At 42.5% G+C, this 25,248-nt stretch overlaps 1 protein-coding gene across 3 annotated transcripts in view; it reads right to left on the reverse strand.

Annotated features, from left to right (window-relative positions):
• Positions 1 to 19,361, reverse strand: part of LOC115800782 (nectin-4-like) — a 28,198-nt gene extending 8,837 nt beyond the window's left edge. For all 3 annotated transcript variants that reach the window (XM_030758296.1, XM_030758295.1, XM_030758294.1), the window contains exon 1: positions 19,107 to 19,361. In XM_030758296.1, the coding sequence (XP_030614156.1) occupies positions 19,107 to 19,170 (64 nt within the window). In that variant the 5' untranslated portion in view covers positions 19,171 to 19,361. The remainder of the gene's footprint in view (positions 1 to 19,106) is intronic.
• Positions 19,362 to 25,248: the final 5,887 nt, after the last annotated feature.

The raw sequence follows: 25,248 nt of genomic DNA on the forward strand, positions 1-25,248 counted from the left end.
GCAGTACACTGTGACCCGATTATGACATGTTCGGGGATATAGGGTTATACTTAACAATAATAACCATCATCCATTAAAATATTGTACAGGGGGCTTATGCATGATGATGATATTAAACTGTCATTAGCTGTTAGCTTGCCTCTGTCTCAGGGATCCTCACATCCAGGCCTCGAGAGCCGGTGTCCTGCAGGTTTTAGATGTGCCCCTGATCCAACACACCTGATCCCTGCTCTATCTCATCTGCCGGCGCTGCTATATCGACTCCACCCACACTGAGGTGGTCCTCAATTGCAATGGAAACACAACACGACCGTGGCGAGTTGTGTTGAGTCGAGTGGACCCGCACTGAGTCGTTCCGTATGGAAACACGGCTTTAATGAAGCTAAACAGGAACACCACAGATTTTACCCAGCAAGTTTGTTTATCATCTTATTTCACGAGGTTTGGCACAGTCGTCATAAAACATGCCATAAAGTACTTTCTTCATGTAGAGGCAGTGGTGGCCAAAGTACTGACATTCTGTACTTAAGTAGAAGTACAAGTACTTGTGTTAAAAACTACTCTGGTAAAAGTTGAAGTACTGGTTCAACTTCTGTACTCAAGTAAAAGTAAAAGAGTACAGACTCTGAAATCTACTCGTAGTAAGAAAGTAAAAGTAGCTCCTTGGAGGACGTTTCTACCTCTTTCTTACATCTTTCTCCATCTGAGTTAAGTTATTGCTCATTCTTTCCTCTCCCTTAAAATAGAGCAGCTGTTCTTTTAGCTAGCGGACACACTTGCAGACACTTTTTTGTCCTCTACGTTTTCTGTCATTTATTTTCCTCACTGTTCCAGCATGCAGCCTCTATGTAAAGTGCAACTTCCTCTAGCTCTTTCTGGTCTCTGAGCGAGCGTTGCAGGAGCCTCTCCCTCTACCATGTGGGGTGTCTGTTCCCGCCCTGTAGTTGCAACTTCCAAGAAAAAGATGCTCACAATCAAAAGCCGGCTCCCGCACTGACCGGAAATGGAAACGTTTCTCAAACGCATTAAACCTAAAGTAACGAGCTTGTTTTGAAAATGTAAGAAGTAGAAAGTACAGATACTTGTGTAAAAATGTAGTGAGTAAAAGTAAAAAGTTGTCAGAAAAATAAATACTCAAGTACAGACACCTTAAAAATCTACCACTGTGTAGAGGTAAGTAACCTGATTACAGGCAGGCAAGAGTCACGGCTACACTGCTGAAAAAAAAATGGACTAGCTGGATTAGATTTTATGCTCCAGCTACTGACTTAGCAAACACATCTTTGCCATGGTTTGAATTTTCACATCACTGGAAGAGTCTAAAAAATTCTAACAACTCAAGGGGTTGAGCTTCCTTGCCTTCTCAGCAAAGGCCAGCGCCCAGTGTTGCCAAGTCTGCTTATGATAAGCGACTTTGGGCTTGCGTTTTTCTAAAGTGGCTTGCAAATCTCTTGAGTCGCAGGTTCAGGTTTTTTGGGCTTGTTTGTGAACGTGAACTTGCTTATTGGGCTTGATTTTCTTTCTGAGTGAAATGCCTTGATTATCTCCCGGCGCCCCATAAGAAAGCAAAAGACGAGTGGTAGGTAGTTTGTCCCTTGCAAGCTCCCGTTTCCTGTTTATCGTTCCCACAGAAGTTGACCAGGCGCACACCCAAACAAACACTCATAACAGCCCACAGTGAGGAGAAAGGATAAGAATGAGCTCCAGTAAGTGGGGAAAATAAAGAAAAAATATAATAAAGAGTGGGAGAAAGAGAGCACACTTAAAAAATGGATTTGAGCTCAGATGGGAGACTGCTGCAAAAAGGGGGTATGCACTATATGCAATGCATAGGGTCGCCTCACAAGAGGGGGGTGCCAAAATGATGTGGCGAAATTATTTCTCTAGTTGGCATTTTCTGTATTTAACAGCTGTGCATATGATATGATCAGTAACAGAGGCACGGTGCTGATTAGACGCCCCTGTGCCCCTTCACCTCCCCTCCTCCTGCCCCCCCCATACACACACACACACACACACACACACACACACACACACACACACACACACACTTTTTTGTGTGTGTGAGTGATGGAAAATAAAAGCCTGTAAAATAAGTCTTGGATTTTATAAGTTCATGAATGAGTGAAATCTTATTTTTTTGGTGAGTGTGTGTGTGTGTGGGCGGGGTGGGGGTCAGAAAGTAGCTGCGGTCCTGATGGGAGACGTATTAAAGGCATTCTGCAAGTGTGAAATATGTGCTCACCACGCTGATTTATTTCAACATGCTAATACCGAGAAGCACAAATGCACAAAAAACAAAAAAAACAAAACTGTGCACCCACCCTTCTCTTCTGAGGCTAAGAAACATGGGTTTCACAGCTTCAACACCCAATGAGACAAAACAAATAAATGAGCTATAGTGCTTTTTACACAGTGTTGTGGGTTGCCAGTTGGGCTTATTTTTGGCTTGTTTTCATAGAGCTGGTTGCTTGTTTCTATTGCAAAATCTGGCAACACTGCCAACACTGCCAACTCCCTGTTTTGAATTCTGTGGTTTGCAGAGGTGGCAAAAGTACAGACATTCTGTACTTAAGTAGAAGTACAAGTACTTGTGTTGAAAAATACTCTGGTAAAAGTTGAAGTACTAGTTCAACTTCTTTATTCAAGTAAAGTAAAAAAGTACAGGTTTTGAAATGTACTCAAAGTAAGAAAGTAAAAGTAACTCTTTGGAGGACGTTTCTATCTGCTATTTTCATGTAAAGCTAACTGAACGTCATTATACATTATTGTAATCATATAAAATTATACAGGAGAATACAAATGTTATTCCAAACTAAATTTTAACTCCAATAAATGTACTCAACTTGAATCTGTTATGTAGGACACAAGCTGTGAAAGGGAATTTAAAAACAGCTCTATTTTCTGTGTCCTCCATAGTAGAGGGTGACTGTGCCTCCACATGTAAACACAAACAGGAGAGTACTCAGGGGTTACAGTGGGATTCAGAAGGTGGAGGAACCCTAAGATCAGCTGTAGTGGCTCTGCATGGGGAGAAGAATCACAACTTTCTATTGAGAGCTCCAGTAAATGATGTTGGTGTGCAGGCTGTGATCAGCTGACCTGCTGCTGCTGCTGCTCTGAGGTTTACTGTTCTGTGAGGATGAACTGAATTCAAAAAGATGTAACCCAGTATTTCTTAGCTATCTGAGCTGACCTCCATCCCCTACACTGACAGCATACAGATTTTATAAGTCTTTGTATTACACAGAGTTAGCATATCCACGGGTTTCTGGAAGAGCACACGTAGGCTGCCATGACAGACTGCTACTTCCGCTGTTCGGTTTTATACTTCCGGTTACCCAAAGTTACAGCCAGAGTTAATGACAAAATTCAGTTACTTTGTGCTGTAACAGGCGGCTTTATTAGTTGGAACATGAGCTCGGATTCAACTTGTGCTTTTTCCCCCAAATTATACTACTCAGTTGCACATCCTATTACTGTATTTTCTCCTTATGTTTTAAGTTTTCCTTTAATGTACAGCCTCTTTTTTTTTTTACATTATTTTATTTATAGTGTGACACTACAGCATACAGCCTGCACAAAGCTTAAACAATGCGTGCCTTCATGTAGACACGTAGCAGTTAGCAAGATGACAGCTGCGTGTCTCCCCGATCACAGCCTTCGGCCAGTCCAGTGTTTCTGTTTCAGTGATCTGAACACTGATATCCAGATAATTGATATACCTTCCACAGAATAGCTGCAGCATCACTACATAATTTCCCTAATCGCGATACAGGAACAGCTGTCTCCACCACTCCACTTTCCCTTAGCATGACCCATGCTAAGGGATGCTTAGCTTGGCTGATGCGCTGGCTCGGCTCTACAGCTGCTTTAAGGAAAACAGCGTTGCCTTGTTTGTTAAGCATTACTTTATTGATTATATTGCTTTGAAGGTAATCTGGTGCTCTTATAATTACGCGATTTCCCCGCCATCAACACCTTCGGAAAAAACAAGGTAACTGATAATGTGGATGTAGCTGACTTCAGGCCATAATTTAATGTCATTTACACAAGTGATGGGTGAGGCACTGTTACCTCGCTGCTTTTTAAAACATCCTTGCAATGTCTCCACCTCCGATGTGGTACCATTTAGGCCAGGTAAAAGAACTGCAGTGTTAAAATGTTAAACTGAACGGCAAGCGTGTAAGCCCGCAACCGTGAACAACAGCGCAAACGGAAGTAAACAACCGGTTTCCGCTATGAATTATGGGTAGTGGCGCGAAGTCAGGAATACTGTGGATACCTCAGTTTGTTTTGCAGTCCTTACCTTTAAATCTAACCTCTCTTCTTCCTCTCCTCTCCTCTTTCTTACATCTTTCTCCATCTCTGAGTGAACTTCTCTCTCATTCTGTTCTCTCTAGAAATACAGCAGCTCTTCTTTTAGCTAGCAGACACACTGTGTGACCAACTGCAGACACTTTTTGTGTGTTTGCTGATATCTGTTGAGCATTTAGAAATGCTGCACTTAAAATTACCTGCCACACGTTACTCCCTTAATTTTCGCTCCTCTTGTGTAGTGCTAGCTAATATGCTGGAAGTACTGCAACCACAACTTACGGACATCAGGACTCGAGACTCGGTCCTCTGTTATCCCTGTGTAGCCCGTCTACCATGTAAGTAAATAACGATGTAGATGGGGCCCTAGGTTCTTTTCTCTATCTACTGTAACTGTTAACAATTAATGATTATTCAACTCAAATTACCCCCAGAAACTAACATACACTAACACACAATAGGATTAGCAACAGAGAATGTACATTTACTACTACCACCTTGAAACCTTAAAGAGAATGAGCTTTACTATAAACACAATAAACACAATGGTATTTGAAATTGAAAGGGTCAATTTACTAATAGTTCAATGAAAATAAAAGAGAAATACAAAATTAAAGTCCTTTCTGTTATTCAACTTAAATTTCAGATCATCCTTATCATTTTACAACTAATCCGGCAAAACAATATAAAAGAAAATAAATGTTGCAGGCCTGAGTCGTGGCTGGAGATCGTAGTGACCTAAAACTCAATGGTCGTTTCACTCCTCCTGGAGCAACAAAATAAAATGGTGGTACCCTTTTGTAAGACACGTGTCCCGCAGGAAGAAGCTAGCCAGCAGGCCTCATCTCCGGAGCAGAACAGAAGCTCTCAGGAATCACTGCAGAACAAGAAGGACTTCACCTCCACTACAGGAACCACGGGCATCCCCGGGCCACTCTAAGGTGCCATTTACACGAGACCGTTTTCATTTTGAAACGGCGTCATTTTGATGCGTTTCGGCCTTGCGTTTACATGACAACGGTGTCGTTTTGATGCGTTTCGCCCTTCTGTTTACACGACAACAGCGTGAAAACGATGTGTTTCGGAAACGGGGTCCAGAGTGGAGCGTTTCAGAAACGCACCGGCTTGCGTTCTCGTGTAAACACTTGAAACCGGGGTGATTTGAAAACGCTCGACTCGCACATGCGCACTATGGTTGCGATGGCCACAGTTTTTCGCGCACGCGCAAATTGATAAACAGTACTCGCGGATTCACGAGTGCTTCTTATGCTTTTCTTGTGTTTTTACCGTTTTGTAATTCAGCGTTGTGTGCAGCAGCGATCCAACCTCAGTCAGTCCACACAAAACCTCTCACATTGGCCGTTTTGTAAGTAATGAACAACTACCTACTGTGTCACTCCACGCATGCGCGTCTTGCATAAACAAACTTTGCATAGAGAAAACCAACGTCAACTTGTGGCCTGGCATGGGAACTACATCATTTTCATCGTTTCACATGTCATCGTGTAAACGCGGATTGTTTCTGAAACGCCATCGTGTAAACGAAAGGCTGAAACGCATCAAGACGACACCGTTTCCAGTGAAAACGGCACCTAATTGTTGCTTGGATGCTGTCTCTTTTCCAGGCCCACAAAATGTCCAGACAGGGCAGCTGTCCTGAAGCTGGGTTAGCTACTAGCCGCTTACAGTCCGATCGCTCAGTCATTAGCTACTCACTTCACCAACGAGCAGCAAACTTCCACACAGCAAACTTCAGGTCGACATTTGCCATTTTCACGATGGCCCACAGTCTCTTACTTGTCTAACCGACAATCCAAAATGTCTGTAGCCATAAACTTTTTCCTCCGATCTCTGCGGGAATCCACTTCTCTGCCGTAGCTCCTCTCGTGCTCACTCCACCATTGCACCTGTGTCTCGTTCACTTCCACTCGGAAAAAACAGTTCTTTCAAAGAAATACAGTTTTTAAAACCAAAAGAAAGATACAATAATTAAAACAAATGGTTTTTAACATTCTTAATATTTCAGCCATGAACTTAACACAACAAAATATATTTTAACTGTTTTTAACCAAATATCACATATTTATTATGAACAGCTTATTTATGACAGTTTCCCATTTTTTAACCGGGCTACACCCTCCCCCTTCTAAACATCTGATGTCCTCATCAGGCTTCAAACATCTCAACAGATAAAACACATAAGGGGGTGTGAGCAAGCATCCTGTTTGTTTTTTTTTAGCTTTGCCCAATCTTTTTGACAACACCGCTATGTATGATGGTGATTGGTTCATCTTTGGCAGTACCTGGTTTGTCATATGTTAGCCTAACAACTGGCTTCACTGTTCTCTTGGGGCGAATCTCAGTTTTCTCATCATGTCTGCAATCTATCTCTCTCACCTGTCTTGGGGCTCTAGCATGGTGAGATCCATCCCCTTCCAAATCTTCTTCCTCAAGATCAGTTCCAGAATCAGGAACAGAATCCTGAGATTGCTGGTTTTGATCAGTCCAACGCTCTTGCTCAGAATGATCCAGCTCTGGACCTTCATCTAATTGAGAAAGTGATCTCTCATCTCAGGTAAGTTTTGGGTCTATCACTGGGTAGATGAAGTTCTGGTGTTTGGTCTGGTGGGTGGATTGCAATCCCTATTAGTCTTTGGCAACCTCGCAAGTTGTCCAATAGGCAGGATGTGGTTACGATGAATAGTTTTCACGCCTCCACAGCCATCTTCAGGTTTGACTCTATAAACTGGAAGATTGGGCAGTTTTTCCACTACAGTGTAGGGGACAGGACTCCACCGGACTTGCAACTTATGCTTTCCTTTAAGCCCCAAGTTCTTGAGTAACACTCTGTCACCTACTTTGAGAGACTGAAAGCCAACTCTTTTGTCGTACATTCTCTTGTTCTTATGGTGACTCTTGTTGGCAGTTTCAGTGGCAAGCTGATATGTTCTCTGAAGGTCTTCCTTCAACTTTGCCACATAGCGTGAATGGCTCTCTCCTTTTCCATCCTCACCAGTACCAAAACACAAGTCCACTGGGAGCCGGGCTTCCCTGCCAAACATCAGATAATACGGGGAATACCCTGTTGCGTCGCATTTAGTACTGTTGTATGCATGCACCAGAAATCCAACATGTTGACTCCACTGTTGTTTTTTTCTCATCACTCAGAGTAGCAAGCATGGAAAGCAAGGTCTGGTTGAACCTTTCCGGTTGAGGGTCTCCTTGAGGGTGATACGGAGTAGTTCGGGACTTCCGCACTCCGAGCATCTTCAGCAGGTCTCGAATCAGGTGACTCTCGAAATCTCTGCCCTGATCTGGATGGATTCTGGAAGGCAGACCATAATGTACAAAATACTTGTCAACCAGTATCTTTGCTACAGTCTGAGCCTTCTGGTTCTTTGTAGGGAAAGCTCGTGCATAGCGAGTGAAATGATCAGTGATCACTAATACACTGCTCATGCCTTTACTATCAGGTTCCAATGAAAGGAAATCAATACATACTAGATCCATAGGGCCACTGCTCAGGATCTGATGTAATGGAGCTGCTCTCTGTGGAGGTGACTTACGGGTAATGCGCTCTCCACAAGTCTTTACATGCTGCTCCACATCTCTTGACATTTTGGGCCAAAAGAACCTTCTCCTCAGGAGATCAGTGGGCCTCTCAATTCCAAGGTGTCCCAAATCATCGTGCAATGATGTCAACACACTCTTAAGGAACTCCACAGGTAGAACAAGCTGAGTGAGTTCTTCACCTGAAGGTTGCCTACTTACTCGATAAAGCAGTCCATCCTTTATTACCAGCTTATCCTTGTTTTGTTTCAGCTGGGAGAGCTCTGGATTATTCTCTGTAGCCTCAGGCCATTGTTGACTTTGAACTGCTTGCAAAGCTGCTTCAATCACCGCATCCTCTTTTTGGGCACTGACCAGCTGTGGTTTTCTCAGACACTCTAAAGACTTCAGTCCCATGTATGTCGGGAAAGAGTAGATGTCTGGCACACAAGCAGGAGAAGCTCCTAACTGATCAATATACCTTGGGGGGCCATCTAAGGACTCAGAGACACCAATCTGTTGACAGACTGACTTTACATCTGCCTGCGGAATGATCTCCCATTCTGTGTTATCACTGTTTGGAAAGTTTCTGGAAAGGAGGTCAGCATCTATATTATGTCTTCCAAGTCGGTAATGGATGTCAAAGTCGTATGTGGAGAGGGTAGCAAGCCATCGATGCCCTACTGCATTAAGCTTGGCTGTGTTGAGCACATACGTCAAGGGATTGTTATCGGTGCGCACCGTGAATCGAACCCCATAAAGATAATCGTGGAACTTGTCCACCACAGCCCACTTAAGTGACAGGAACTCCAGCTGATGTACTGGGTATCGTTTCTCAGATTGGCTCAGCTTTCTGCTGGCAAATGCAACTGGTCTCAACCCTTCTGGGTATTCCTGATAAAGGACAGCCCCAATCCCCTTCAAGCTTGCATCCACATGCAGGATGTACGGCTTTTCAGGGTTAGCAAAAGCTAACACAGGGGCATGAGTCAAGCAGTAGATGATCTGATGGAATGCATCTATGCAGGATTGATCCCATCTTTCACCAAAAAGTTCTGACTCACTCAGATAAGTCTTAGTAGGGTCTCTGTTTTGCCTCTTACTTTTCTGAGTGGGGGCATAACCTTTTGTAAGCTCAGTCAACGGTCTGACAATGGCAGCATAGTTGGCTATGAACCTGCGATAGTATCCGCAGAAACCCAAAAAGGATTTCAATGTTTTCAGGTTTGTTGGCTGAGGCCAGCCAATGTTTGCCTCGATTTTCTGTGGGTCTGGTGAAACACCATCTGCTGATACGATGTGGCCAAGAAACTTTACTTTTGGCTGGCAGAACTGACACTTTTCAAGAGAGAGTTTCAGTCCAGCCTCTGCAAGTCGGTCTAGAACTTTGAGGAGCCTTTCCTCGTGCTCTTCCAAGGACCTTCCAAAGACAATTAGGTCATCGAGGTAAACCAGTTCTTGCAGCAAGTTCATGTCACCAACAGTCTTTTCCGTTAACCTTTGGAAAGTTGCTGGGGCTCCAGTTATTCCCTGAGGCATTCTTTTGAACTGGAAAAAGCCCAGAGGACAAATGAATGCAGTTTTTTCTTTGTCCTCCTCAGCCATGGCTATTTGGTAATAGCCGCTCCGCAAGTCGAGAACAGTGAACCACTGGCTTCCAGACAGGGAGTCCAGTACTTCATCAATACAAGGTGTAGTGTATTGATCAGGAACTGTCTGGCTATTCAGTAGCTGGTAGTCAATGCACATCCTTATAGTCCTATTTTTCTTCCTAACGATCACAATTGGTGACGCATAGGGGCTACGAGACTCCTTAATGATGCCTGCACACAGGAGCTGTTGGAGGTGCTTTCTGACATCCTCAATGTCTGCAGGAGCCAGGTGGCGGGAACGCTGCCGAAAGGGTCTATCATCAGAGAGGCGAATTGTGTGCTCCACATCTCTGGCTAGCCCAACATCCCATTCAGCCTTGGAGAAGACATTTGATCGCTGAGACAGTTTTTCTCTTAATCGTCTCTTCCATTCTTCTGGGACAGGTGAATCCCCAAAATTAATCAGTTTGGCATCAATGTCTGATGTTGATGCTGACTTGGCCAGAGGAACTGTAGCAACACTCTCAGTGAGGTACATGTGTCCCATGTCCCACAATAGACTGTTTCTTTTCATTCACCTTATTTACTTTGTTTATACTAGGGATGCGCCGATCCGATATTCAGTATCGGTATCGGGTCCGATACTGGCCTAAATTACTGGATCGGATATCGGAAAGAAATAAAAAATGCAATCCGATCCGACTCACATTAGCTGCATTGCAGTTTTCGGTCGTCTTCTTCTTCTTGTGGGTCTGCGGTTGAACAAACCAGCTTAGAGCTGCATTACCGCCACCTACTGGAATGGAGTGGATCGGGAGTTAGAAAAAACCCTCAGATTCTATGAAGTTCTCCGTCGCTGCGACGGATTCCCTTTGACACTGAGTGGATCATCGCTGACATGTTTTTCCACGCCTCCACTGCTCTCTGCGTGTTTGTGTGTTGTGCTCGCTGTGCTGAGAATCAGCTGTTATTTCTTTATCTACGTCAGCTCCCGGACATACTGCTAGCAAGCGCAGCTATTAGCACTGGTGACCATCCGGTACCGGAAGGACCTCTTCTCCGTCAAAATATTTTTTATACTTTAATCCCTGATTAGTGACTAAATATAGACCTGCAGTAGAAACGTATTTAGGAGAATGCTTGTGAATATAAAGTATTACAAGATTGCGCTCACGCAGCCCCTAGTTTTTCAACATAAACACTGATGACGCAACAGCAGCAGTCAGCTGATTTACGTGCAGTCTGTCTGCACAAGCAAAGAGGCGGAGCCGGTGAGCTCAGATGGAGTGGACTAAATGTTTTTATAGTGTCCAAATGAAGCTTTTCCCTCTGTAACCTCCATTAAACCTTTACTGTGAAACAGCTGGAGGTCCTTCATCAACCACCTGATCAGTAATTGAAGAAAAGAGAACTTTGTAGCTGCTCCATCCACCCTGTTTGATTCACACAGGGAAAAACTGCAGTACGGAAGTTAAAATATGCAGATGAACTGTTAATACGAAAAAAGTATTTCTTATCCAGTTACTCGGGTAATCGATGGAATAATCAATAAAATACTCGATTGCTAAAACAATCAATAGTTGTAGCCCTAATGAAATTTGCAACCTACCATAAGCCAATGCATCACCTTCTCACATAAGAGCAACAGGATTCAGGTGATAGAGCGATTGTTGTAAGTAAAGTTTATTTATATAGTGCTTTACACAGACAGAAAGTCACAAAGTGCTGTACAATAATTAAAACACAATGTCCAAAAAAACCCAAAAAACAGATAAAACACCATGTTAAAATGTAACATTACCATATTAAAAGAAAAAGAATAAAAATAAAGTCAACAGAAAGTCTGGTTAAACAGAAAAGTTTTCAGCTGTTTTTTAAAAGACTCCACAGAGTCAGCTAAATGGAGATGGAGTGGTAAACAGTTCCAGAGCTTTGGTGCCACTGCCTGAAAAGCTCTGCCCCCCGGTCCTTAGTCTTGTATGTGGGACAACTAAAAGATTTTGATTTTTGTTGTGTGAGAGACTGTTGACCTACCTAAAATTGATCCAGGCATTTAAAAACAATTTTTAAAAATAATAATACAAAAAAGATCGGATTTGTATCGGTATCGGCGATAGCCAAATTTAAAATATCGGTATCGGTATCGGACATAAAAAAGTGGTATCGTGCCATCCCGAGTTTATACTCCACTCTGCATTTAATCATTAATTGTTATTAATCTCTGGCTCTCTTCCACGGCATTTCTTTTCTCTCCCCTCAGCCCAACCGTCATGGCAGATGACTGCCCCTCCCTGAGCCTGGTTCTGCTGGAGGTTTCTTCCTGTTAAAAGGGAGTTTTTCCTTCCCACTGTCGCCAAGTGCTTGCTCATAGGGGGTCGTTTTTGACTGTTGGGTTTTCTCTGTATTATTGTAGGGTCTTTACTCACAATACAAAGCGCCTTGAGGCGACTGTTTGTTGTGATTTGGCGCTATATAAATAAAATTGAATTGAATTGAATTGAATTGAATGTGTCCCAGCACCGTGCCCACTGATATGACTGTGTCTTTCAGAGACTGGTTCTGAACCAGAATTCTGAAATTACTGACATTCACTGCATGGCCTGGTACTACCATGGGTTGCAGTAACACACTGGCCGGAAGTGGACCCGAGGGAGAAGAGTCAAGCATCAGGATCACTTTATCGACAGGTTGCGTGAGATCAACTTTGCAGACCACCTGCTGGTCTGCACCTGGGGGCAGAGTAAGAGGGCCAGGGCCCTGCCACGTCACCATGCCAACACTGTCCTCTGACTCACTGGCAGGTGATGTAGTCCCTGCAGCTAAATGCTCACTGCTAGACTCAGCCAGTATGCCAAGAGTTTGTGTGATATCAATGCCACTTGCTCGACACTGTTCCACCAGACTCTTGACATGACTGGTATTTGTCCCTATAATAACTGAGGTCTGCTCATCAGTTCGGGGACTGGGGCAAATCAGGGCAAGAACTGTCACAGTCTGACGTGTCCCTGTGACCATGGATGCGTACTCAAGGTCTACAACTACATAGCCACGATAAGGGTAGCTAGCCTCTGACTCACTCAAACCCCAGAGAGCCAGACCGGAGACTGGTTGTATGGGGACATCAGGGAGGTACTTTTGGTACCAGGACTCAAAAAATTATAGTGACTTGAGAGCCACTATCAAACAGAGCATGGCAAGAGTGTCCATTAACTTTTAACTGTACAATGCTACGTGGCCCAATCAAACCTTCAGGGATTCCAGAGTCCTGTGGTGCAAGTACGAGACTTCTCTTGACACCACAGTTAACCTCTTCCCTTGCTGGTTTTGCAGAAGGTTGGTGTACCTTTGCTAGCTTTAGAGCTTGAATCAGTTGTCTAATGACCTTGCTCTGATTTTCTGGATTATGGCATTTTGCGGCAAAGTGACCTTTCTCCCCACACCGGTAACAGAACTGTTCCTCTGTGTGTCTGGAGGGTCTGGAGAACGAGCTAGCAGAAGCCTCCATAGTTGAGACTGTAGCTGGTTTGGCCAGAGTGTCTGATTCAGGTACTCTTTTATTTACTTTTTGCTGTAACCTCTTTAATTGCTTCTTTAAAGATGTCAGCTTAGACTCTTGAGTGTTCTCAAAAGAGTGTTCTTTGATTACAGTACCAGCACTGGGATATTCGTCCTTAGGTACCTGGGGCTTGGTCCCAACTGATGCAACCATGCTCTTGAGCTCTTTGATTTCAGCTTTTAGACTTTGGATCTCTGCCTGTCTTAGATCCACTGTCTGTGTTGCTTCCCCTCGATGCACTGAAGTTTTGAGTTTCATCCTAGAGGCTTCATACTCTTCTTCAGCCCGAACTTCACTCAAAAGCTGCAGAAAGGTAGGAGGAGCTGTCTTTCGCTCTCTTAAGCATAGCTGGATTAACATCAGGTCAGAGGCCACTGCCCCTCTGAGTAGTTGCTCCAAATGCGCCCTATCCCTACAACTAGGGGGAAGGCCACCTCTCTGAATGACCTTTGAGAGAGCGCGCTCCAGCCTTCTGAGGAAATCGGAAAGTTTTTCTCCAGGTTGCTGCTGCATCAATCTGAATGCGAAATACAGATCGTCCCCGGATTCTGCTGTTCCGAAAGCACTTTCTAGGGCTTCCAAATACACAGCAGGGCTAGCATCCGGATTGGAGGTTCGCACAGCTTTTGCAATTTCCAGTGCTGGCCCCTTTAAACTTTCCATTAATCGCCGCTCTTTCTCTTTATCAGTGCATTCACTTTCCTCTATCATGAGCCATGCCTGTTCGAGCCAGTACTCAAACTGCTCTTCCCCAGCTGGGACAGGCTGTGCTCCTGAAAAAATGTGCAAGCGTCGATAAATACCTTCTAAGGGAGGTTCAGTAGCCTTTTCCAAAAAATCCGCAACTGCTTGGAGGATAGACTCAGTAGAGTCAGTTGGGCGTTCACCAGTAGTCAGCAGGACTTTAAGGTCCTCTATGGTCTTTCCTTCAGCTGCCAATAGCCCTTTTAGTTTTTTGTCAAACTCTTCATCAGCAGTGTCAGGGGAGTTTCCCATAGTGACGAAGGGCCAGGACCCCCTTCCCTCTGGAAGATGGACCTCTGAAGGAAGCCTTGCGCCAGATAAAGTTTCCCTACTTTCGCACAAAACCATCAGGTTGTCTGATCTGGCATCAAAGATCCCTCCTCTGACACGAACTCGCTCTAAGAACTTAATAGTTTAATAAAGAGTCTCTTCAATTTTGGATATTTCAGTTTCTTCTGGGACAATGACCATTAGTCCATGGGCTTCATCCAAACCTTCACCCCTGCACCATCTCTTCAGCTCAGAAACAAAGGTTTACCTTATCTGCCATTCTTAAGAGTATTGCTTTTCTATGGTTTCTTAGCTAATCCACTGAAATCTAAAAAAAGGGGGGGTTGTGAAATACATCCCAGCGGTGCCTCCATTTTATGTAGCCCGTCTACCATGTAAGTAAATAACGATGTAGATGGGGCCCTAGGTTCTTTTCTCTATCTACTGTAACTGTTAACAATTAAAGATTATTCAACTCAAATTACCCCCAGAAACTAACATACACTAACACACAATAGGATTAGCAACAGAGAATGTACATTTACTACTACCACCTTGAAACCTTAAAGAGAATGAGCTTTACTATAAACACAATAAACACAACAGTATTTGAAATTGAAAGGGTCAATTTACTAATAGTTCAATGAAAATAAAAGAGAAATACAAAATTAAAGTCCTTTCTGTTATTCAACTTAAATTTCAGATCATCCTTATCATTTTACAACTAAGCCGGCAAAACAATATAAAAGAAAATAAATGTTGCAGGCCTGAGTCGTGGCTGGAGATCGTAGTGACCTAAAACTCAATGGTTGTTTCACTCCACCTGGAGCAACAAAATAAAATGGTGGTACCCTTTTGAAAGACACGTGTCCCGCAGGAATAAGCTAGCTAGCAGGCCTCATCTCCGGAGCAGAACAGAAGCTCTCAGGAATCACTGCAGAACAAGATGGACTTCACCTCCACTACAGGAACCACGGGCGTCCCTGGGCCACTCTAATTGTTGCTTGGATGCTGTCTCTTTTCCAGGCCCACAAAATGTCCAGACAGGGCAGCTGTCTTGAAGCTGGGTTAGCTACTAGCCGCTTACAGTCCGATCGCTCAGTCATTAGCTACTCACTTCACCAACGAGCAGCAAACTTCCACACAGCAAACTTCAGGTCGACATTTGCCATTTTCACGATGGCCCACAATCTCTGACTCGTCTAACCGACAATCCAAAATGTCTGTAGCCATAAACTTTTTCCTCCGATCTCTGCGGGAATCCACTTCTCTACCGTAGCTCCTCTCGTCTCCTCTCGTGCTCACTCCACCATTGCACCTGTGTCTCATTCACTTCCACTCGGAAAAAACTGTTCTTTCAAAGAAATATAGTTTTTAAAACCAAAAGAAATATACAATAATTAAAACAAATGGTTTTTAACATTCTTAACATTTCAGCCATGAACTTAACACAACAAAATATATTTTAACTGTTTTTAACCATATATCACATATTTATTATGAACAGCTTATTTATGACAGTTTCCCATTTTTTAACCGGGCTACACCTGATTACAGTGGTATAAATCAGTGGTCCCCAACCTTTTTTGAGCCGCGGATTGGTTTAGTGTTAGAAAATATTTCCACGGACCGGCTTTTAAGGTGTGGCGAATAAATACGTCAAAATAAATGATACGACCATAACCAAGTGTGATATTTTCTACGTATAATAATAAAAAACGGGAATCCACTTTGTATTCGTATGCAACTCTATCAGCAGCGTTCTCGTAACATCCCGCCTCAACATGAATAACAGGCTCTCTGCCCACAGCGCTCCCTGGTCAGCTGTTAGAGCCATGGTAAAACATGCCTTCAAAATAAGATACACCGCAAAAACAAATACAGTAGAAATCACCTCAGTCGGATTCAAATGGCCCAGTTTGGGGTCTATTATCGAATTTCGCTGCAATGGCTTCTGCTTCATCTATGAATTTGCTTCTGCAAATTTTATAATCTGAAATTTTACTCGTAAGTGCAAGTTTGTAGCTTACACTTGCCACGATTGTCCCCGGTGAAATGAACTGATATAAACACTAAAACAATTTCCAGGCGTTGTTAGTGTGTGTAGTTGTGCATGAACGAGCCGATGCATGGAAGTGGGCGGACAGGAGCTGAGGAGGGTTTTAGCGCTAAACTCATCCAGTTTATGCGATCACATTTAACTGGAAATTTATTACAATGGGACCAGATTTTTCATCCGAGGTAGGTGAATATCCGACGGATTTATGTGATGATTTTATTGGAATTAATGTTAGGAAAAATCAGGACCTGCAGATGCCATCCAACTAGAGCGAAAACCCGATTTGTGCGACTTCGACTTAGGTGATTTTTACTGTATAAAGCGCATGAAAAATACAACTCACCATAACACTGAATCAGTGTAAGCCCCCTGAGCTTGTTTCTCTGATACTCATTTTTGCTGGCTTCTGGTTTGACTGGGTTCGGCCGATTTCACATGGAGCGTGGCTGCAGAGCCGCGGTGTCAAGCGCTGGAGAGTCAGTTTGATGGCTGGGTCTACCTCACTGCTATCCCCGGTGTTGATAAATAAAAATGGTAAATGGACTAGTTCTTACATAGTGCTTTTCTACTCTTGTTGAGCACTCAAAAATTTAAAGAAGCGTTATGTAGGTCAACCAACCGATTTCGTTAGACAGGCCTGAAGCTTCTGGGTTTAATTTTAGCGGTGACGTATCATGTGAGCAGAAACGTCTTGACACGTCAAGAGGAAGTCATGGAGGGAAGTAACGGAGCAAATCCGCCCATTTTTCAAAATAAAATATAGTTTAGGCGCAGATAATAAGTAAAACGGAAATAATTTAAGTTATTTATTCTTTATGTGCGGCCCGGTACCAAATGTCCCACGGCCCGGTACCGGTCCACGGCCCGGGGGTTGGGGACCTCTGGTATAAATGACACATAAATTATGATTTTGCCTCTTTAATCTTTGTATGTGATAAGCCCCGGTGATGGAGGATACGCCAGTAGGATTGTCTGATATGTGTTATTGTTCCACCATTTAGGCTCAGATCATTTGATGGCGGAAATGCAAACTTCTCTCAAACTTTAAAACTAAAGTAACGAGTCTGTTTTGAAACTGTAAGGAGCAGAAAGTACAGATATTTCTGTAAAAATGTAAGCAGTAACAGTAAAAAGTAGTCAGAAAAATAAATACTGAAGTAAAGTACAGATACCTGAAAAATTTACTTAAGTACAGTAACAAAGCATTTGTACTTCGTTACTTCCCACCTCTGGTGGTTTGGATGAAATGACTGGATTCTTCAATACTCCAAATACTCAAACTGGGCTTTTGGGGGGGTTGTAGCCTTGCTAACAGACAAACTACTGACCAAGGAATGCAAACTAGCATCCCACACCCTTGTTCACCAAACCAAGGCAAAACCCAACAGAAATTCTGAGAAAAAAATATGGTGATGGTGCAGTGTGAATTTTACTTGCTGGTCTTAAAACTCAACATACAAACAGAAAGACCTTTCTGAAACACAGGGAGACATAAATCTTTGATGATTTTTTTTTTTGTGAGTTTGTGGTTCTTTTTGTTTTAACTATGATTTATGTTTGGGTTCTTTATGAGTTCTTTGTTCTTTGCTTTGCTGCTTCAAGTTTGGCTCTATGGTATTCCTTTATATGTAGGAATTCTGTGATAAATGAACAAACTGAGATAGGGGAGTGCTTCAATTATCAGATGTTACATTAACAGACTTTAAAAGAAGACTGTGAGACCATTTTACTTTTCCACACAGAGTACAAACTACAAATATGTGTGGACTATTGTTTCAGAGTAGTACGTGAATGGTGGAAGAGTGTGCAGGGGAGGGGTGGTGCAGAGGGTGCAGTGGGTGCAGGGCACAGCGCCAGGGGAGGCCAGCAGCATTTTATGCAGTAGCACACTGGTACCAGATGTGCATGGCAGGAGGAGAGAAAGTGGTAGCAGCGAGAAAGCTGGTGCCATGCACCAGAGCTGATAAAGCAGCAGCCGTACAAAAAAACAATAAAGTGCAATTCTGAGTTGAAAACATTGCATCCTGTGTATATGCTGAGTAATGCCTGGGCACGTTACAAGGACATTCCACAAACTTACCACAGTCTCTTTCCTCCAAGATATCATCTCATTCAAGACAATAGAAAGATGCCATGAGGAAACGTGATCACTGGAGGAAAATGAGACCTTCATCCTGGGGGAGGAAGTGATAGGTCTATACTTTCATGTGTTTGGGAACCAAAATTCCCCTGCTAACCTTACTATGAGGCATACCTGCTGATTTTCATTTGATATGTATCTATTACTGTATGTGTGCAAAAAATTAGTATTAGCAAAATGATTTATTGGACTGTACAACTGTAATTCTGCCTAATACATTCAATATTTGCAAAGAAATTAAAGGACAAACCTGCTCAAGTTCAGCAAGGTTGATGCAATATGTTAACATCATATTCAAAAATTAATTAAAAATACAAAAAAACAAAAAAAAAACCATGAAATTTTCAACACATTTCACTTCTCGGCCACCTTCTCTGCGTGTGTGGAGTTTCATTGCAATGCACCGGTCCACAGGACTCCATAGGAATTCGAGGACAAATGCTCTCAGCCTTAATAATGCACAGGTAGTGTAGGTAACATTGAAGATTTGACTAAATTTCTAATCCAAGTGAATAACGAATGAAGTAGATTACCAGAAAAAAATGTTACTGGAGTTATATTTCTCTTAATTTCTTCAAAATAACACACAGACACAAAAGCACCTCCCACCCCCCTAATCACGAGCACCTCCCTAACTTTGTCTTAAAATGCACGACATAATTAATATAACAACTTTGTATAAACAATAGCTCCAGTGAGAAGCTACATTCCTTTCGTGTGGAGCTTTGTTAAAGGCAAACAATTTCAAAAGTCCGCACAAACGTTTCTAGTAATCTGATTCCACCAATCGGGCATAAAACTTTGCCCACCTGCCACATATTGTCTTGGTCCCCCTTTTGCTGCCAAAACAACCAAAGCGAACAAAAAACGTCTACATACCGTCAGCATCTCTGGTCAGCAGGAGCATTGCCCATGAAAACGCAAACAGAAGACGCGGCTCCATCTACTGAATCTTCTTTCTTGCCATTAGCTCTTATATACACGTATTTACCATACAGCGAAGTAAACCTTCGGTTACCTGTAGGCAACAACAAAAACAAAATAAAACAAAACAAAACAAACAAACAAAAACTTATTTTGGGGTTATTAAGGGATACTGTTTTGATATTTTAGAAACCGTTTAAAACCGTCTGTGCAAAAGAGGATTGGACTGGATTTCCTCCCCAGTGGGAGGGGTTTGCGGGAGCTGTGGCAGTCTGTGCACCTCAGAAATGAGAGGTTTCTGCCTTCTGTGCAGTTACAATTACAGTAGAAAAATAAATTATTTATTTATTTATTTTTAAAACTGAACTATTGTGAATTAAGTTCGCCTGCTTTGGTGCAAATAAAACCGTCATCTGACCGAAAGACAGACTGGACACAGGTGATATTAACTAGGCAGAAAACCAAAGGCCTGTACTATGAAGCAGGATTTTTGTCTTACCTAGATAACCTCAGGGTTAACCCCGGGTTGATTTACTTCGCGTGATCATTGATCTTGTTAGTAAATCCAAATAATGGCATCGGGAATGTTGGGTATGTTGAACTGGCTTCACGGTACAGGAGCAAGGACAAATAAATGTGGAAGTTGCTAACATTCCTCAAAAATCTCTGAGTTAATAACTTCTGTCTCCACATTGCTTCAACAGTACCTCTTTGTGGACTTAGACCCATTTCTGCCTGTTGCTATTGCCAGTAATTTATTATGCATTAAAACACATTTAAAACAGACTGCTTGTCAATGCAAAGACTTCCAGCATCTGTAATGCTGTTGTATTCTGTCAGTGCAATTTCATGAATATTTATTAAAGAGTTGGAACAAACTGTTACTGAGAGTCAGTGAGGGATAAGATCATTTCAACAAGTTTAAAAACTACTGAAGAAAAAACCAAGGCTTTATGGGTAACAATATCCTCCATATCCATCCTCAACACCCCAGGGTCACAGCAGCCTTTCATTTTTAAAACCATGATTTTTGACAGAATAGAAACAGAATTTCAGCCAGAAATCACCAATTGATGTATATATATCTATACCAAACATTTCCCCCACTTTTCTCAAGAGAGAAAAAACTTTTTTTTAAACAAATTTTATAAAGTTTTTACTTTATTGACCTGATTGCCCAAAGAAAATGAGATGCAGTCTCAGTAGGCTTTGAAAAAAAAAATAGGATTTATAGTTATTAGTTCATTAGTTCAGAAAGCTGCTTATCAAGTTTTTCTAGGTTCTGAACAAAGAAGAATTGTTAGTCAGGTGAAGTTTGGCCCTGTTAGCTTCTTCCTACACGGCTTTAACAATATCTCTTTGTCTGAAAGCCTTGATCTTTTTTTTTTTTCCTGTCGTTTACGCGTCACTGAGGAATGGCACTGAGATGGGGTAGTGGAGAACAGGTTGCTTGGGTTTCATTTTTTTTGTGTGCGTGTGTGTGTGTCAAAAAAACATTCACTAAATGCCAGAATGGTAATGGTCTCTGCCTCTATCCATAATTCATTTTCTTCTGCTTATCCAGGGCCAGGTTGTGGGGCAGCAGCCTGAGCAGAGAAACCCTGACTTCCTTCTCCCCGGCCACCTCCTCCAGTTTATCCAGCTGAACCCTGAGGCATTCCTGGGCCAGCCGAGAGATATAATCTCTCCAACATGTCCTGGGTCTGCCCTGGGGCCTCCTCCCAATAGGACATGCCCAAAACACTTCACCTAAGAGGTGCCCAGAAGGCATCTTAGTCAGATGCCCGAACCACTTCAGCAGGCTCCTTTCAATGTGGAGGAGCAGCAGCTTTACTCTGAGTCCCCCTCTTCCCCCACTCCCCTCACTGGAACTGCACAAGGTGAACAGGAAGGGGGACAGCACTGACCCCTGTATCACTGACCTCCACATGAGACAGACCACAGCCTAGTCCAACAAACTGCAGTCTGCCTGTCTGCTAGTCAGTACTCCAGGAGATGGTGGGCTTGTCCACTCTTACCATCTGCAGTTTCTCACCCAGTAACAGTGGCTGGATGGTGTTGAATGTGTTGTGGAAAAAATAAATTGAGCTCTGAAAACAAACCTTTGCAAAAGGGATCAATACAGCATGAACAGTCTTCGCACCAGCAAAATGCTAACAGCTCCTTTATAACCACTGTGTGGATACAATCCTGCTCTGTTAGCCGTGGGGCGTTTCAGTTCCCATCATCATGTAGGCATCAGCATATTAATGACCTCAGACGCAGCTTTTACACAATTTCTTTTTTTGTACAAGAAAATCACATTTACATGTCCTCAGAGAAACACAAAGGTTGTTTGAGTTGAAACACAAATACATTTCCCATTACAATTCCACCCTTTTATTACATTTAATCACTTATAGTGTAAAATTTGCAAGGAAAACATAGCTGTTATAGCAAAAATAAACACCTGGGATGGAAGTGAACACATCATAAGGTGAAACTGTGAAATAACATTACTTGTTTAGTAGGATAGGTGACTCTTCATAATACAGCCCGCGACTCAGGCCATATGCACCTTTACATGTAAGTACACATATTTTACAGGACTGTACCCTGTAATTAAATTTAAGTTCTGTGTAATTTCCAATAAAGAATCACACGTAATTACAGGATACTTGAGACCTTAGTCTGCAACAATCACCAAGCAATTCTTTAACCTCCACATGTCATTAGGGTGATGAAATCTTTTTGTTGATGATCAAAAGGCTTTTCCAGGCATGGAGGTTTGCAGAGTTTGATACCTGCACCCAGACTGTTCGTTACACAAGCCACACAAGAACTGCAAATTTTTTGAGATTAAACTTAGAATCCCTTTGTAAACCAGTGTGGCTGTATTTGTTGTACCATCCATCATTTTAACACACGGACCTTCCCATTTTCTAACTGACTGACTCATCAATCATGACATACTCAAATGGTTCGTTACAGGTGGGTGTGGAGCTTGCCTGACATACTTCTCCCAGAATAATATGTTGGACAAACTGGGCATGACTGGAAAAACATTGTGCATACTGTAAGTAGTGAAACCTTTAGTGAACCAGTTCTGTTACATCCTTGCTTTTAACCCAAGGTTCAACTTAGCATAATGAAGTAAAAAAATTTAAGCAAACATGGTTTATTGTTAGGACCATACCAAGTGCCCTCTTCAAAAGTACAGCCATTTGTTTTTTCCAGCGTGCTGTCATGTGTTTGTGTGTCTCACTTCCCACATTCACTTCAGCCTGAGCAGTTGCATCCCACTCTGATATTCCCTGTAGAAACTGGTTCAGGCTTGTTAGTGTGAAATTAGACACAAGGGCCGCTTTTGTCAGAAGGACAGCATCTAGCAGTGCAGCCACATTGTCATGATGCTGAATAGGTTTATCATCAGATTTCAAAAACTTCCTGTGTTTCCATAATGCACCAAAAGCATGCCCAGAATCAGTGTAACTATTTTATCTTCAGCCAGTATACATACTTCAGTGAGTGTAACCAACTCAGCCGCTTGCGATGAGTAATAAAAAGGCAGAAAAAACTGATTTCAAACTTCATACTGGGTGACAACTGCATTACCCACTGATTCTGACCAGTGGCTGGATGGCGAGATGCTGAACCATCTACAAGGAAAACAGAATCAGGGTTAGTCAGTGGTGACTCAGAGACATGAGGGCAAAGATAGCATACTTCGTCTACCACAGGAACACAATTATGCTGTTCTTCTCCCCAGCAAAAAGCAGGAACATGACAGGATTTAAAACATGTAATTTCTGTCACGCTAAGCACATCTGTGGTGTATCCAAGGCACCGTGCTGTTGCCAGATGTGGTGTCTGGCTTTGTCAGCCTGGCCTTTTCAGCTGCAGCCACAGCTTATATACAGCAAGAAATAGTTATTGAGAAATAGTTTATGTTATGTTTTGAGTTGCTTCAGTCCTCTTGGTGAGACGGATTTGTCCTCAGCTGTGATCACAGGATGCAAAAAGGTTGCTTTACAAGCTGCAGTTTTGAAAGACGGGCTTTGTGTCCTGTTGCTTCCAGATGCTTCAGTAACCTTGTACTGTGAATTTCACATTGCTATCTCTGTGGGCTGCATATCACGAAATCATCAACATACTGCAAGGCAGCATCCTATTTCAGGATCAAGTATACAATCAAGTATGTGTATAGCTTTTTCCTTTATAGATGAAGGCAAACCAGTACTGGCAGTCTGTGTGAACTGAAATACTGATTAAAACATTTGCTAAATCCACCACAGAGAAACACCAATCATCAGGAGGCACCTGAGACAGGATAATTTGGGGGTTTGAAACATCAGAGGCTCTCGGCTGCACAGCTGCATTTACTGACTCTAAATCCTGCACAAATCTCCGCTATATAGGTTGATCTTGATCATACATTTTCATAAGTCAAAGTCAACTTTTCTTTATTGTCAATACCACATAGGTACAGGATAGACAGAGGATTGAAGTTGAAGATTAAAAATAGGCAAAAAAAAAAAAAAGAAAGATACAAGGGATATATATACAAGGGATACCAGAGACATGAGGTGCGTGACAGATAAAGTCTTTGAAGATATATTAGTGCAATAATCTTATGGGGAAAACTGGTGCACCCACTGGTGAACTGTCACACAGAACAATCAGTCCCGCTTCCATCAAAGACTTAAAAACAGAGGTAATGCCAGCAATGGCTTCCTGAATTAATGGGTATTGCTGTTGGTGATAGTAAGGTCTTCATTTCTACATTTGTCCTTGAACTGCTGTGTCTCAAAATCACTACCTATTCCCACAGAGATATAGGAGGTACAGTGTAGAGAACTAGGCTGCATGTACTCCATTGTGTGGATACAATCTTGCTCTGTTAGCTGTGGGGAGTTTCAGTTCCCACTGTCATGCAGGTGTCAGCATGATAATAACCTGTGTCATGACCTTGAACCTGAGTTACATTTTCACACATCTTTGTACATGAAAATTACAATTACACGTCCTCTGAGGTTCACAGAGATTATTTGAGTTTGAACACAAATAAATTTTCCACTACAGAACACACTGGAGAAATCAAAGAAAAATGCTTCTCACAAAGCCACCAGCTCCATCCAGGTGTGACTGAGCTTGTTGCAGCAGGTACATTATGGCATCTTCCACCCCCGTGCATGGCTGGTATGCAAACTGTAGCGATGACCTCTCCTGTGGTCTGAGATCGGCTAAGACCACTCTCTTTAGCACCTTCAGCACACAGGACATCAGGGCCACTGGGCCGTAGTCGCTGGGTCCAGATGGTGACTGCTTTATGGGAACATTTATCAAGCATGTTGTCTTCCACAGTGTTTGGACCATCCCTGTTGTAGGGTCGAGTTGAAAAGGAGCTGCAGAATCTGTGCGCTGCAGCACAAGCCCGCAGAAGCCTACAGTGAAACCATCCGAGGGAAGGGGAGAGGTGTGATGCGTCAAGCAGGCAGATAGGGGCTGTGAGCTGAATCTGTTGAAGAAATGGTTTAACTCATTTGCCCTTTCAAAGGGAAGTGTAGGGCCCTGGCAGTATATTTATCTGTTGAATTAGCATAAAAAAGGTCCAGTGTTATAGAATAGCATAAAATAGAATGTCTTCATTGTCATTATACAGAATGTACAATGAGATTGGAGGGCCTCTCCTGTTCAGTGCCATGCAATAGAAAGTCACACTTCCTAAAATATAAAATAGAACTTCTAAAAATAAACAGAAAATAAAGCAGAATGTATAAAAATATATACATTATAAAAAATAAAATAAGTATATACATATAATAATGAAGATGGTGAGTACTGCACTAGGGGAATGAATATTTGATATTACACAATATAGGAGTGATAGATATTGTTCAGTATGAATAATATAATATTGCACAGAGATGTGGGTATTGCACAGTTAGAGTGGGTGAGTGTGTGAGTTCAGGGTGGTGACTGCTTGTTATGTAGTCCCTAGAGGGCCAGTTGGTGAAAGGTGGATAAAACAGAGTCCAGCTTGGTGTGGCTGAAATACCCAGTAATTATAATAAAAATAGTGGGATAGTTTCTGCAGTCTGCACACAGCAGAATGGAA

Source organism: Archocentrus centrarchus, chromosome 21 (genome assembly GCF_007364275.1).
Source record: "Archocentrus centrarchus isolate MPI-CPG fArcCen1 chromosome 21, fArcCen1, whole genome shotgun sequence".
NCBI classification, from domain to species: Eukaryota; Metazoa; Chordata; class Actinopteri; order Cichliformes; family Cichlidae; genus Archocentrus; species Archocentrus centrarchus.